Source organism: Eupeodes corollae, chromosome 1, assembly GCF_945859685.1.
Source record: "Eupeodes corollae chromosome 1, idEupCoro1.1, whole genome shotgun sequence".
Lineage (NCBI taxonomy): Eukaryota > Metazoa > Arthropoda > Insecta > Diptera > Syrphidae > Eupeodes > Eupeodes corollae.
Window position 1 is genome coordinate 128,915,116 of NC_079147.1, and position 13,078 is coordinate 128,928,193.

Genomic DNA, 13,078 nt, shown 5'->3' on the forward strand with positions numbered 1-13,078 from the left:
CAAAGAATTAACAACAGACAGCCCCTTCCTATAATGCTAGCTCATTTCGTAATGCAATAAGCTTACATTTCTTTTTCCAGAATCTGCATGTTTACGTAAATCTCGGCCTACAGAGCCCACAACATTTTCGGAAGGATTATCTCCTGAAAGTAATTAGCGTAAAGCAATTTTAGCATTTGTTGCAAACTTGCAAGCTTCCACATCTTCTTTTTTCATATTGAGCTATAATTTAATTTGAAATTGTTCTTTAAAAGCTGCTCCAATTCTGAAGTTGTAGACATATACTATGTTTATAGATTTTATGTTAAAAAAAATAAATCTTCTTATTTATATAATTTTAACTTCACATTTTATAATTTATAGAATAATATAGGTATAACAAGCAAAAAATGAACAAGTTATAAAAGTAAACATAAGAGTGTAACACAAATTATAATTTATCTACAATACTCACCTTTGTAGCTAATAAAAGATATCGATTCAACAGAGAAGATATAGCTAAATCAATTAATGGTTTGTCAGCTATAATTCCTTGCCAGCTAAGAAAATTTCGGAATAATTTTAAACCACTGCATAGTTGTCTTTGAAAGAATGACGTCCGTGCTTCTTGAACTCTGTTTATATTATAAATGAAACAAGGATTAATTATTCTAGTTATGAATTAAAATAAAAATTCTCTTACTGTTTTGGAAAGATTGGTATAAAAACATCGTTATAAAGAGCAGATTTTAGTTTTTCTAGAATGGCATTAAAAAGTTTCTGAAGTTGGTTTGAGTAATGTTGAATTGGATAATCTCTACCAACGCGATTTATAAATCCAATTAAACGTAGATTTTGTGTAGTTGACATTGGATCCCAGCAGTTGTTAACAATTTCTGAAATAAATTTCAAGTCACTATAAGAAACAGTACTGATAATTAAATTAAGAATAAGCTATTAATATTCAATTGGTACAAGAACAAAACTACAAATTAAATATGTCAACAAATTTGTCACTCAGATATGACTATACAACTTTTATAGATTTGTAGGTATTTATCTGCCAAGTCATCGTCTACCCAGGATCATTGCACGGCATCTTCTTAACCCAAAATCGCAGTTTTTTAGAGAGTTGATGCTGCTAGAGCAGTCACATAATATTGAATTTCTAGAAAGTGGAACCGATACTTGGAAGTGTAGCTTCGATAGACTGCTCGCAAGGATTGAAGAAGACAATGTCTGCAAGTTCACCGAGATGGCATAACGAAGCAACACGCGAAGTATGTAAAAGGGTCTGCAGCACAACCTTCACGCCAGCAACTATTTTGATGACCGCTACACGTTGGAGACAATCTCTACTATCTTTAAAACGCGAGGAGAGTTACTACATCTGAATTACCGACCATATTGTACAGATGAAAACACAGAGTGTACCCTATGCAACCACAGGGTTAGAGAAGACGTACTGCACTTCCTAGCAACGTGCTCTATTCTTGCTGCAAACAGAATAGGACACTGGGGAAAGAACGTCTTAACTTTAGATGAAGTCAAAGGAATTCTAAATGGAAAAAACAGCTAAAATACCGATACCAAATCCTGAACGAAGCCTTCTGAACGCAACTGAAATCAACCCTACAAAACGAACCTTATGAATCTTAAAACAAATTTGTTTAGTAAATTAACTTAATACAACTTTAAAATATTAAAAATTCTATTTATATTGCACTTGTTTAGATTATACTTTTTATTCTGGCTGACGGCAAAAGCCAATTCTATAACTGTGAAATTAAAACAAAAACAATGAACAGTTAATCTAGTAAATTAAATCGCATTTTTACTACTTACAAATTTTACAAAAGCTTTTAGGAATTTTTAAGCATTGGCTTAGCCGTCAGCTCGACTGGTAACTTTAAAATAGTAAAGTATACAATTAAACAAGTACATATGTATAATGATATAAAATGAAAAAAGGAAAAAGAGGCTGGGATGCGACCCACACTGATAACTTCCCATCCCGTCTGTCTATTTGTTTTAAAATTTGTGGGTGTTCGTGTTGGGTTAAAAAAGTTGTTCGTTAAATTATTCTTGCAAATTTTAAAATTGCCAAAAATATTTTTTATATAAAGAAATAGTTTAGTTTAAAAATGTATGTAGTTTTGTTAAATAGAGTTTAAGTCGAAAAAATACGAAAGTAAATTTATACCAAGTTTTAATATTGTTTTTATTTTTTCAGAAGATATTTGGGTTGAAAGTACATTTTTACCAAGTTTTGTCAATTAGATTTTTATCAAAATTTTAGTGAATGTTGACAACAACATTTTTTAAAAGACAAAAGTAGTTTAAGTCCAATATCTCAAAGTTTTTAAAAGAAAATTGAGTCGAAAATCAATTTTTACCAACTTTTGTTAAATTTTCTTTTAAGTTTTTATTTTTTGTAGAAAAAACTGTCAATTCGATTTTCCTCAAAATTCTACTGAATGTTGAAAAAAATATTTTTTTCAAAAGATATAAGTAGTTTAAAGTTCGCCCAATCTGTTCCATTTAGAATTTTAATCGTTTGCTGTACTCATAGGGATTATTTAACAAAGCATACTTTTCTTACCTGGTTAAAAATTGGACACACTCTGATGAAATAAACATAATCTTCTTTAGCTTTCAAGGTACATAAATTGAAAATTGGTCAAAGCCTTTGCTGTATGTTTTTCCTTTGAAATAGAGAACTTCGCATCATAATTTAAAAATTAGGGAAATATCTTTATAGGAGAAAGAAGTAGTTCTTGTCAAACAAGGTATAACTAAGCTGGCTATAGAGTTATCTACTCTTCAATTGACGGTCATTTTCAATCATCTGATATCGGTCTGATTCTTCAAGTTTTTCGATGATTTCGTAGAACTTCGTTTTCATCTGAACAATATTGTTGAGATTGATCTGCCCAACTTCTCCACAGGAGGTATCAATGTTTTCCCATGTCCTCATCCACCAATCCTTATTCCGAATTTCGAATTTATCTTACAAAACCGAGTTTAACGTAGACCAAGCACTTAAATTAAATAATCAGCCTGTAACTTTAGGCTTAAAGTAAAAAGTTTTGCTAGGCCTGTTTTCAAATAAATTGAATTGTTTGGTGCGGTTAAGGGAATATTGAATATTTTCTTGAAGAATTTTTTTTGAAACTTTTCAATTTTTTCGTATTCTTGTACACCACATATTTGTGCTGCATAACAAAGCGAAGATTTCACAACTGCGTTGAAAATATTATATTTTGTTGAAAAGTTTTTCTGAAGTTTTTGCGTTTTCTAAAAGGTGCTTGTTATAATCCAGGGTTGGATTTAGTAAAACTCCCAAATATATGTATTCTTTCGATATTTCTAAACGAATTCTATTAAATATCCAGGTATTCCTTACTTTAATGCGATTGGAACGCGAAAAGACCATAACTTTCGTTTTGTTTGTGTTTGATACAATAGTCCGTAAGACGACTTACTATCAATTGCAGGGTTTCTGCTGATTCGGATAACAAAAGAAGGTCATCAGCGTAGAGTAATACATTTATTACGATAACCACAATTTGGACACCTCCTGGAATGTGCGTAGCTATATTATTAATAAAAAGAGCGAATAGAAGAGCACTGAATAGACATCCCTGCTTTACCAGTAAGTGATTTAAATGGTTTTAAATATGTTTCGCCATTCCAGACCAACTTAGTCTTTCTTTAAGCAAATCTGTCAATCTTTTCTTCGGTCTTTTGCTTTCTGGTGTTGTACATTTTGTAATGATTTTTGTCCATCTTTGGTCCTGTATTCTAGATATATGTCCTGCCCAATTCTATTTAAGTAATTTTTCTCGTTCAACCACGTCCGTTAAACCCGTTCTTCGTCTTATTTCTCTATTTCTCACTCTCTGGCTAATTCGTAGGTTAAGTAGTTTTCTTTCCATCTTGGTTTGGCATATCCTTATTTTGTCAAGTAAACTTGAAGTCAAGTTGTAGAGAAGATACAACAATTGATTTAGTTTTTTGTAAATCCGAACTAGACACAGACATGTTTCTGGTTGTGCGTTTTAAGATTTTGTAGCAATTTTCTTCATGTGATGTTTCGACGATACTTTGTTTGTCAGACATGTGACTTTAGATTTTAAGATAAATACATTTTGTATGCAGAAATATGCATTTATATATGCATTTAGTTCAACTTTCCACTTTCACAGCAGCGTTGCCAGCCAATTTCAAAAGTACTTTCAACCATTTAATTGACGAGGCGCTCATTGTTGTCAGAAGTGTCGCGGATATTTGACCCGTTAAGACTGTTAGCACCATCAGTCGTGCTATTCAAAATTCTCTTTCAGGAACTCTGGTCTTCAGATTTAAAACTAGGAAGCGACGACCTGCTGCCTCTGGGATTAGCTGACCGATGAACAAGTTACAGAGAAGAGCTTCCTTTTTTTGAGCAAGTTAGAATCCCGAGAAACTTGTTTCAATTTTCGTTCAACGACATAGAGCTCCCTTGTTTGAAGCTATGTGGATTGTGGGGCCTTGCTTTAAGTTCAACCCAATCAAATTATCGCTTTCGTATAAATTTTCAAAAACTGTGGCTTGGTGTTACTCTGCAATTGTTTTGCACTGGCTCTCTTCACCTCCTCGTCGCCAATAGATGCGCTGATATACTGGAAGTTACACTAAGGAGTTGCTGGCGCCATATAACATCCGAGCCAAATACAGCGTCGCGCGGTGTTACTCCGTCGAATCTCCCGAACCTTCACCTTTAGTGGACTTGTCCATCATGTTTGTGCCTGGAGGAGAATGCACGGCTTCGACCCAAATTCGTGACCTTACAACAAAAAGACAACAATATATTGCTCAAACAAAGACTATCTCCGCATCAAGTGCTCCAAACTTGAGTGAAAAATGTTGATGTCATTGATCACATAATCAGTAAGACCTCGCCAAAATCAAAACGTCAGCGTCATACGTCGTATCTAACTGTAAAAGAAATTCATGTCGCCAAAAAAACCATAGTTAAATCGGTCCTACTAACATCATTCAGTGAAGATATTCGTACCATAATCCTAAAAAAAGAACTACCCATTAAATTCAGACTTCTCAAATGCGCACCTTTCTTTGATAACAAAGGTTTTCTTAGAGTAGGAGGAAGAATTAAAAATTCTTACATATGTTTTAATATAAAACATCCCTATATTCTTCCAAATAATACTTTTCCTCTCTCAATATAGAAGATACCCGCAAAAATAACCTTCATCCAGGGGTTTCCGCAACATTTGCGATCGTAAGGCAGCAATTTTGGATTTTGGGATTTAAAAATTCAATCCGCAAGATTGTTTTCAACTGTAAAAGCTGCTCCAAATTGCGGAAAAGTACTACTTCGCAACTAATGGGTGATTTGCCATCACAAAAGATCTCTCAAAGTCTTCGCATACTGGATGCGATTACGCAGGGCCATTCAACATAAAATTGTCTAGAATTCGCAATCCAAAGACGTCAAAAAAATACATATGTATGCCTATTTGTGTGTATGGCCACTAAACCCATCCAACTAGTGAGTGACCTCACTTCCCAATCATTTCTTGCCGCATTTCATCCATTAGTGTCTCGTCGTGGATTATGTTCAAACGTTTACTCGGACAATGGAACCAACTTCCAAAGCACACGTCGATATATCAACGAGATGCAAAAGCTGGTGCAATCAGAAGCGTATAACGAAGATGTCGCAAAGTCACTTGCTAAGGACAACATCGCATGGCACTTAATTCCCCATTATCAGCCCACTTTGGCGGTCTTTTGGAGGCAGGTGTCAAGTCCGTCAAGTTTCATCTTCGACGAGTAGTCGGAGCAACGATTCTTACATTTGAAGAAATGTACACCGTTCTCGCTCAGATCGAAGCTGTTCTGAATCAAGATTTAAACCCTTTAACCCCCACTTATTTTATTATAGGTGAACCGTTTACTATGGTCCCGGAACTTATCAAACTGAACACGCCACTAAACTGATACTTACGAGTACATTACAATCACTTACAAAATATGGTTTAAGGGGTTTGGAAACGGTGGCACATGGAGTATATCACCACACTTCAAGAACGGCCAAAGTGGAAGCAGGAAAGTCCAATCGTAAAACCAGGAGATCATGTTATAATAAAGGAACCAAATGTTCAACAAAGTGGCTACTTGGCAAAATCACAGCAACAACTTAAGGTACAGATGGTCGAGTACGAGAACCGTAAAAACGTGTGGTGGAACCTTTGTTCGTGCAATCACCAAGCTGGCAATTGTATCCATGTCCTGAAACTTGTTCCAGGGGGGCCGGGATGTTCAGGATTAATTAACATTCAATATATTTATCATCAATTCAATTAAAAGAAACTTCTTATCAGCAACACAGTTAATTAGTTTCACTCAATTTTAATATCGCATTCTCTTTTGTGGTCACATTATTATTGTTTATTTCAAAACATATACGTATAACAAATACAACATATATTTAACATATTAATTGGTGCCTATAATTTCGTTCATTTTTTGGTTCCTTCAAAACCGACTTAAACAATGAACAATTATAAGCATCATACAGTCCAATTATTCGCCAACACAAATTCTGTAAATGCAAAAGCAACTTTGCATGCTAACAACCTCGAACATACCCCAAAATAGTGGGTTGCAGGGGGCGGCGCGGCATGTCCTTACATACTTTACTGTTTATATATTGTAATGTTGGAAGCTAGTATTGATTTATTTATGTAATCAAGCAATATACAAATCTTATAGAAAAGTAGTTTTAATTTACTATTTTTTCAAAAATTGATATTTACATGGTACACATATGTATATGTAAATTTACAATTTAGTTTTACAACTTTGAAAACAATAGGTATAAAAATTTCAAATTTTTCAAAAACTAGGAATAATTTTATATGAAGGATTATAGAACTGCTGTATTAAGTTAAAAAAGTAAGTGTAGGTCTAAACCTTCTTAAAATTTTTATTATTAACCTTTATATTACTAAATTCTACAATTATATGCTAAATATTTAACGTATAACAGTTTTTGTGAAATTACATAAAGTGTTCTAATAAAAACACTTGACGACACAACTTAAAAGAGACAACATCGTTTACTTAAATATACAAAAGACTAACAGAACACAAACTTCTGGCTTTCAAATACATACAGAAGTTCTTTATTGTAAGTGTTCTCATTGTTTTCTAATATTTGTTTCTGAATTTAATTTATCTTTTTTTTAAAGTGCTCCTACCTCCTAAACGGGGGGAGATGGACCCCTCTCCTGTAGTAAAAAGTGTTTGTTTTTGATCCCTCTACACAATACCGTTTTCATATTCGTGCCGAATGCAGATACACAGAAGGATGAGGATACAAGTTAAAGGAGACTTGGGTTCTACGTGAAAGGAATGAGTTCTTAGAAGTAGTAAATTAATTCGAAGAAGACAAAGGTTTAGGGAGGGGAGGTAGTCTGTATTTAGATCTATTTACATAATTCTGTATATACCTTTGAGACATTGGATGCTGTGGATGTATACAACAACATTAAGGTATAAAGATTTTATAGCTAAAAGTGTTTATATTGTTGCATTCTCCAATGATAATTTTAAGTTTGCTCATGAATGAATTTCGGATCGAGGTTATATCAACAATGAACGTTAGTTAGAAAATAAGAGTCGAATTCGTTAAGTTTTTAAATTTGTTTAACCTCAAATTCCAGTCGTCACCAAGGTGAAAGTTGGCTCAATCGGAGAGAACACTCAATACTTTAAGGAAAGATATATTTCCATCATATATCATACGGGGATTTGACAAAGCTATGAGCGAGAAATTGCTGTACTGAGGGAGGGTTTAATTATTTAAGCTTTAATTGGTTGTAGTACCCGTCTCATGGTGGGAAGTGTGTAGGATTCAGTCGTTCTTTGACTTCCAATCATTGAAGAAGTGTAGTTTTTATATTTATTTCCAAGTTAAATAGTGCAAGTTAAGTTACAAATAAAGTTGGCAGTTTGCCACCACCAAAAATAAGAAGTCGATAGCCCAGTGGAGGTGTCGTCCGAAGCAGGGTACGCCGACGATCTAATTGCATACAGAACGGCCCGAAAGGTTGAGATTATTAGAATTTCGATGATTAAGATTTTGAAAAGATTCAGCGATATTGCAACGGCTGGAAACTGAAAATAAATGTCCAAAAGTCGAAGACAATTCTGTTCCGGACGCCGTTGGCTAGGGCCACGAGAGATACGTGCAAGAATTGGCGCAATATGATCATCGTTGATCTTCACAGGCAGCTATTAGTGAGCAAAAGTGTAGTGAAGTACCTCAGTATCTAGTTATATCGATATTTATATTTCGACCGACACATAAGTGCTGCTCTGATTAGGGCCAGAGGAGCCTTCGCTCTGACGAAACGGCTATTTCACAGCAATCGGCTTGACCCCAGAGTGAAGGTAATTTGCTACATGGCCCTCATACGGCCGATGACCGTTTATGGTTGTCCTGTGTAGTTCAACGTTGCTCCTTAACAGATGGAGAAGTTTCGGGTGTTCGAGCGGCAGTGTTTACGACGCTGTACCGGCTTATATCGAACAGCCCAATCTTCTTATGTGCATTACTATTCCAACGACGTCCTATACAACGGGGCTCGAATCAAAAGAATTGACAATTTCGTGATAAAACTCGTTCGAGATCACATTGCAAGAGCTATGTCTTCGACCAACAATTTAATTTTCGGGGCGTTCTATCCAAACTACTAGTATTTTTAAAGTGCACGCTTGGGCGGCTTCATTCCACCAGAATCATTCCCCTTTTTAGATAGATGCGGTCTGATACAGGATAGATTGGCAGTTCCGCTAATCACCACGTCAGACGACGAACCTTAGATAGGCGACTCCTGTACAATCGGGACGTCATGGCACAAGGCGGAGCAGAGCTCCTTCGGTTCAGTAGGGCGGTGTCCGAACGGGACCGAACTGATAGGGTGAAGCAGGAGAACCAGTTTTGGTGGCTTCAATCGGCACTTGATAGTGGGTAGTCGGGATGGGATTTTAAGCCTTTGCCGGCTTACATACTTGTTTTATAGTTTCAGGTTTTAGTTTAGAAAAACAAAATAAAAAACAAGGAATAAGAAGACAAAAATGGAAAATGGAAAACAACAAATGTTAGACAGTTAAGTAAGTAGTTTATAGGTAGAATAGGTAGTTTAAGTCTGTTTAAGTTTTATTTAAGGACCTAACCTTAAGTAGTTTTTAAGTAAAAATTTAAAAAAAATATTGAAATTAGTTTTTTTTTAATTTTCTAATAAAAAAAATAAATAAAATTAATTACAGTAAAATAGATCTTAGGGCCGAAAGGTATTAGTATTAAGTGATATATTTTCACTTAGAGTGTCCGTAAGTTAGTTGTAAGTTATGGATAATTAGGCTAGTTTTATGAATTTTTGTCTGGGATAGATTTAAGATTGAATTAATAAAAATTAATTAAAAAACAAAAACAAAAAAAAGTGGCGTTCGCAGACAAAGCGAAGGGTGTTGGGTTCGAGTCCCAGGCGGAGTGAACGGAGAATATTTTTGCTTTTTTCACAATAAAGAAATTGCGGATTTCATCAATTGGGAAGGAGAAGAATGCAGGCGTATCCGAAGAAAAATCCACTGACACCTCAGGTGATGCTAAAGTGGTGCCATCAGCGGTACCTCAAATCACCGCAAAAATATCAGGAAAGGCATCTTACCACTCCACAACAGACAAGAGGAAAAGGGAAACACCCAATTTAGTGCAACGAGCCAATGCAGCTATGTATATGATTGCGGCTTATGTGGATGGAGCTCCGCAGGTTACTTACTTTGCTTCAGAACTCGAGATTCTTGTTTAGGAACTAAAACTGAGCTTGGAAGAAAACTATTTCATCTTGGCCGGTGATTTAAAACGCGAAACATGAAGATTGGGAAAATCTATATATAGTAATCCCAGTAACCATCTTTTTAATTTGATAAATTTTTACAGCTTTGGCGTCGAACTGGTGGCTGCTGAAAAGCCATCTTATAAAGGAAGCGGCAAAAATTTGTTGTACGACACCATAATGACAATTACAGACAAAGTGGGTAATCACCCTCGAAACTGCTTACAGACAGTCGAATACGAGAAATACGTTGCAACGCATGCTTACATTTACAGTAAGATGCGCTGGCCTCGTTTCAGCAACGCTTTAGCGAGAGAACTTCGTTCAAGTGACGCATAAATTGACCAACATTTACAACAGATCGACAAAACAATAATACGAACAATGGAACGGACAATACCAAAGTAAAAAGCACGGGACTAAATGGACGCCTTTAGATATGCGACTAAAGACGCACTGCATAAACAAAACATAAAAGAAAACAGCTTTGACAACGACTTTTACATAATTGAAGATCCGAAGGAAAAGGTGGGAGCTGCCTTCCAACAAGTGTACAAGATGAATATTAGCATTCGCCCTACCCACGATCAAGAAAACCGAACCTTACTTCGTCGATCTTCAGCTCTTTTTTAATGCAATAAAAAACTGAGCCAGCAGGTGTCAATGATGTATTCAACGTTGTACCAAGACATTTGCCGATAGAGGCAATTGACACTCTGAATAATGATTATTATAATAAAAATTAATTTAAAAAAAGGGCGTAGGACTATAATGCCAGAGGTCTTGGGTTCAATCCTTGATTGTGCCATTCAAATTTTTTTTTCCATGGGAACTACCTCTTGCGGATTGACAAATCCTCTAAGAGTAATTTCTGCCATGAAAAGTATTTTTTCTCAAATTACCAAAAACAGGAATGGTTGAGAGTTTTAAGTCAATAGGACCTAGCGCCACCTAATTTACTGATTTTTATTAATTTCAATTCCTACTAAGAATGTTTTTTTTTTCTGTAATAAAATTAATAATTTTACCTGTAACTTTTGGAAGTAATATTTTTTCAATAACTATTGGCACTAGTTTCACATCAGGATCTAATAATAATGAATCTTCTGTTTCCATTTCTGACAATCCAAACAGCATGCAAGCAGAATACCAGCTCATATTTTCAATATCTTTGTAGTCTTCACTTAAGGGATTCCAAATAACTGTTTCAGTTCTTACGAATGGAGCCATGACCTATTGAAAAAAAAAAACCTTTATAAAATGTAAATACATGTACACAAAAAAAACCTTGGGTAGACAAAGACTAACAAAAGCATCTTTGTATGAATCCATATCCGTCTTTCGCCAAACATTAAATTTTGAGAGTACAAATTCTGGTTTACAGAAATCATCTCCAGCGTCTGCAAATAAATTATCTACTTCCACTTGCAATTGATCTAGTTTTTTTAAGTAAACAAATAATTATGAGACGTTTGATAACTTCATACTGTAATTACTTGCCTATTGACAATTTCTTTTGTTTAAGAACATGGTCAGAAACTTCATCGTCACTTGACATGCCATCTAAATGTGTGCTGCTAATGTCACATTTTTCTCTTTCACAACGCCTTCGAGTTCGTCTGCATTCACGTTCGGCTGTTCTTTTGATTATTTCTTCGTTTTCTGGAACCCTTTTCATAGCTGAGCCTAAACATTCTTAAATATAAAACAATTATTTTTTGTCTTTGAAAATGTGAGCTATGTTTACTGTTTGAAGATTCAGTCATTTCCTTTACTTGGTCTCGAACGTCTTGTCTTCTTCTCTCAATTAAATATGAAGGATGTTTTGATAAAATTTGCATAGCACGTTTCTCTAAGTCATTTATTTTAGGTACCTGTGATAAAAAAGTATTAAAAATAAAAAAGTAAAGGTCAAATACATCATAATTGTAGTGAAGAGAACTTGCTCCATCAAAAGAGGAAGCGTATATATGTATTTTTTACTCATAATGTTAAAAAACTGTTCAAGAATTAGAAACAAAAGTCAGGGTATGAAAAAAAGAAATATTCCCCAAGTTTTCTTTTAAGAAAATCAATGATTTATTTAAAAATCAAAGCTTGCTGTAAGTGGAGCGTTTTTGAGCATTACGACGGAAGCAAAGAAGATTGGTATAGTGGTGAATAAGGACAAGACCAAGTATATAACTTTGAGGTAGTTGCGGACTTTGTTTACTTAGACACCGCTATAAACTCAAATAATTGCAAATCGCTTCTTCTTTGGACGTAGGTTGCAATTGAGTAGTAAAGTCCTCTCTAGAGCGTCTAAATCAAACATCTATAAGACTTATCATCCCGGTTCTCATCTGTCCAGGGAACAAACATATGTACAAGATGTACAAATGCACAGGCCGCAAAAGTTCTAAGGGGCGCATTACCAGGAGCAAAACAATGTAATCTTAACTTGCGCAAACAAACATGTTCTACTATTTGCCATGTTTTCAACCACAAACATTCTTAAAATAATCCGAAACAAAAATTTATCACAACTGTTATCTTATCATTCAATGAAAATTTACCTCAAGATATCGCAGAACTAAAAATCCTACCTACGTAATTTCCAAATATTTCACCTTGTTCATACAAGAGAAAAAAATCTCAACACAAAAAAGTTCCATGCACACTGAGTCCCAAAATTAGCATAGAGAGTATGACAAAGGAAAATACTTATTCATATTGAATCAAATGGGCTAGAACGTGAAGGTTTTGTATTATGCACCGCACTTCTTTATGTGTGTTCCCATCTACAAAAAAAAAACAACAGAAAATGTCTCTGTGCTAACTACCAATACAAATGGTCAATGGATGTGCAAGTTTTCTTTTTAACACACTGAGTATCGAAACTAACATGGGAGATATTACAAAAAAAAACTATATATAGGGAATCATATGGGTCAGAGCCTACAGGTTTTCTTATTGCACACTGTATCTGTGTAAGAGTTAAGTCCTGCTTACAGAATATGAAATTGTTAATAGAATGGAATAGAATAAAGTGAATGGAATAAATAAAGTGAGGGACGAATCTATGTGGAGTCGAATCGTTGCGCAGGCAGTTTTTTTTTTTTTAAAGTTAATGACTGATGTAACGGCGTAATCTGGTGCAGAATGCAGAATGAAGATTGCTTCAATTGTTTTTTTTTCTTTTGTTTAAA

The 13,078-nt window shown here is 34.8% G+C and overlaps 1 protein-coding gene across 3 annotated transcripts in view; it reads right to left on the bottom strand.

Annotated features, from left to right (window-relative positions):
* The window catches only part of LOC129943523 (PAX3- and PAX7-binding protein 1), a 75,068-nt gene that overhangs the window by 11,805 nt on the left and 50,185 nt on the right, over positions 1-13,078 (bottom strand). For 2 of the 3 annotated variants that reach the window (XM_056053035.1, XM_056053033.1), the window contains 6 exons: positions 11,638-11,764; positions 11,391-11,585; positions 11,178-11,326; positions 10,919-11,123; positions 683-875; positions 455-614 (listed from right to left, as the gene is read on the bottom strand). In XM_056053035.1, the coding sequence (XP_055909010.1) occupies positions 455-614; positions 683-875; positions 10,919-11,123; positions 11,178-11,326; positions 11,391-11,585; positions 11,638-11,764 (1,029 nt within the window). The remainder of the gene's footprint in view (positions 1-454; positions 615-682; positions 876-10,918; positions 11,124-11,177; positions 11,327-11,390; positions 11,586-11,637; positions 11,765-13,078) is intronic. The other variant, XM_056053034.1, reaches the window with a different exon arrangement.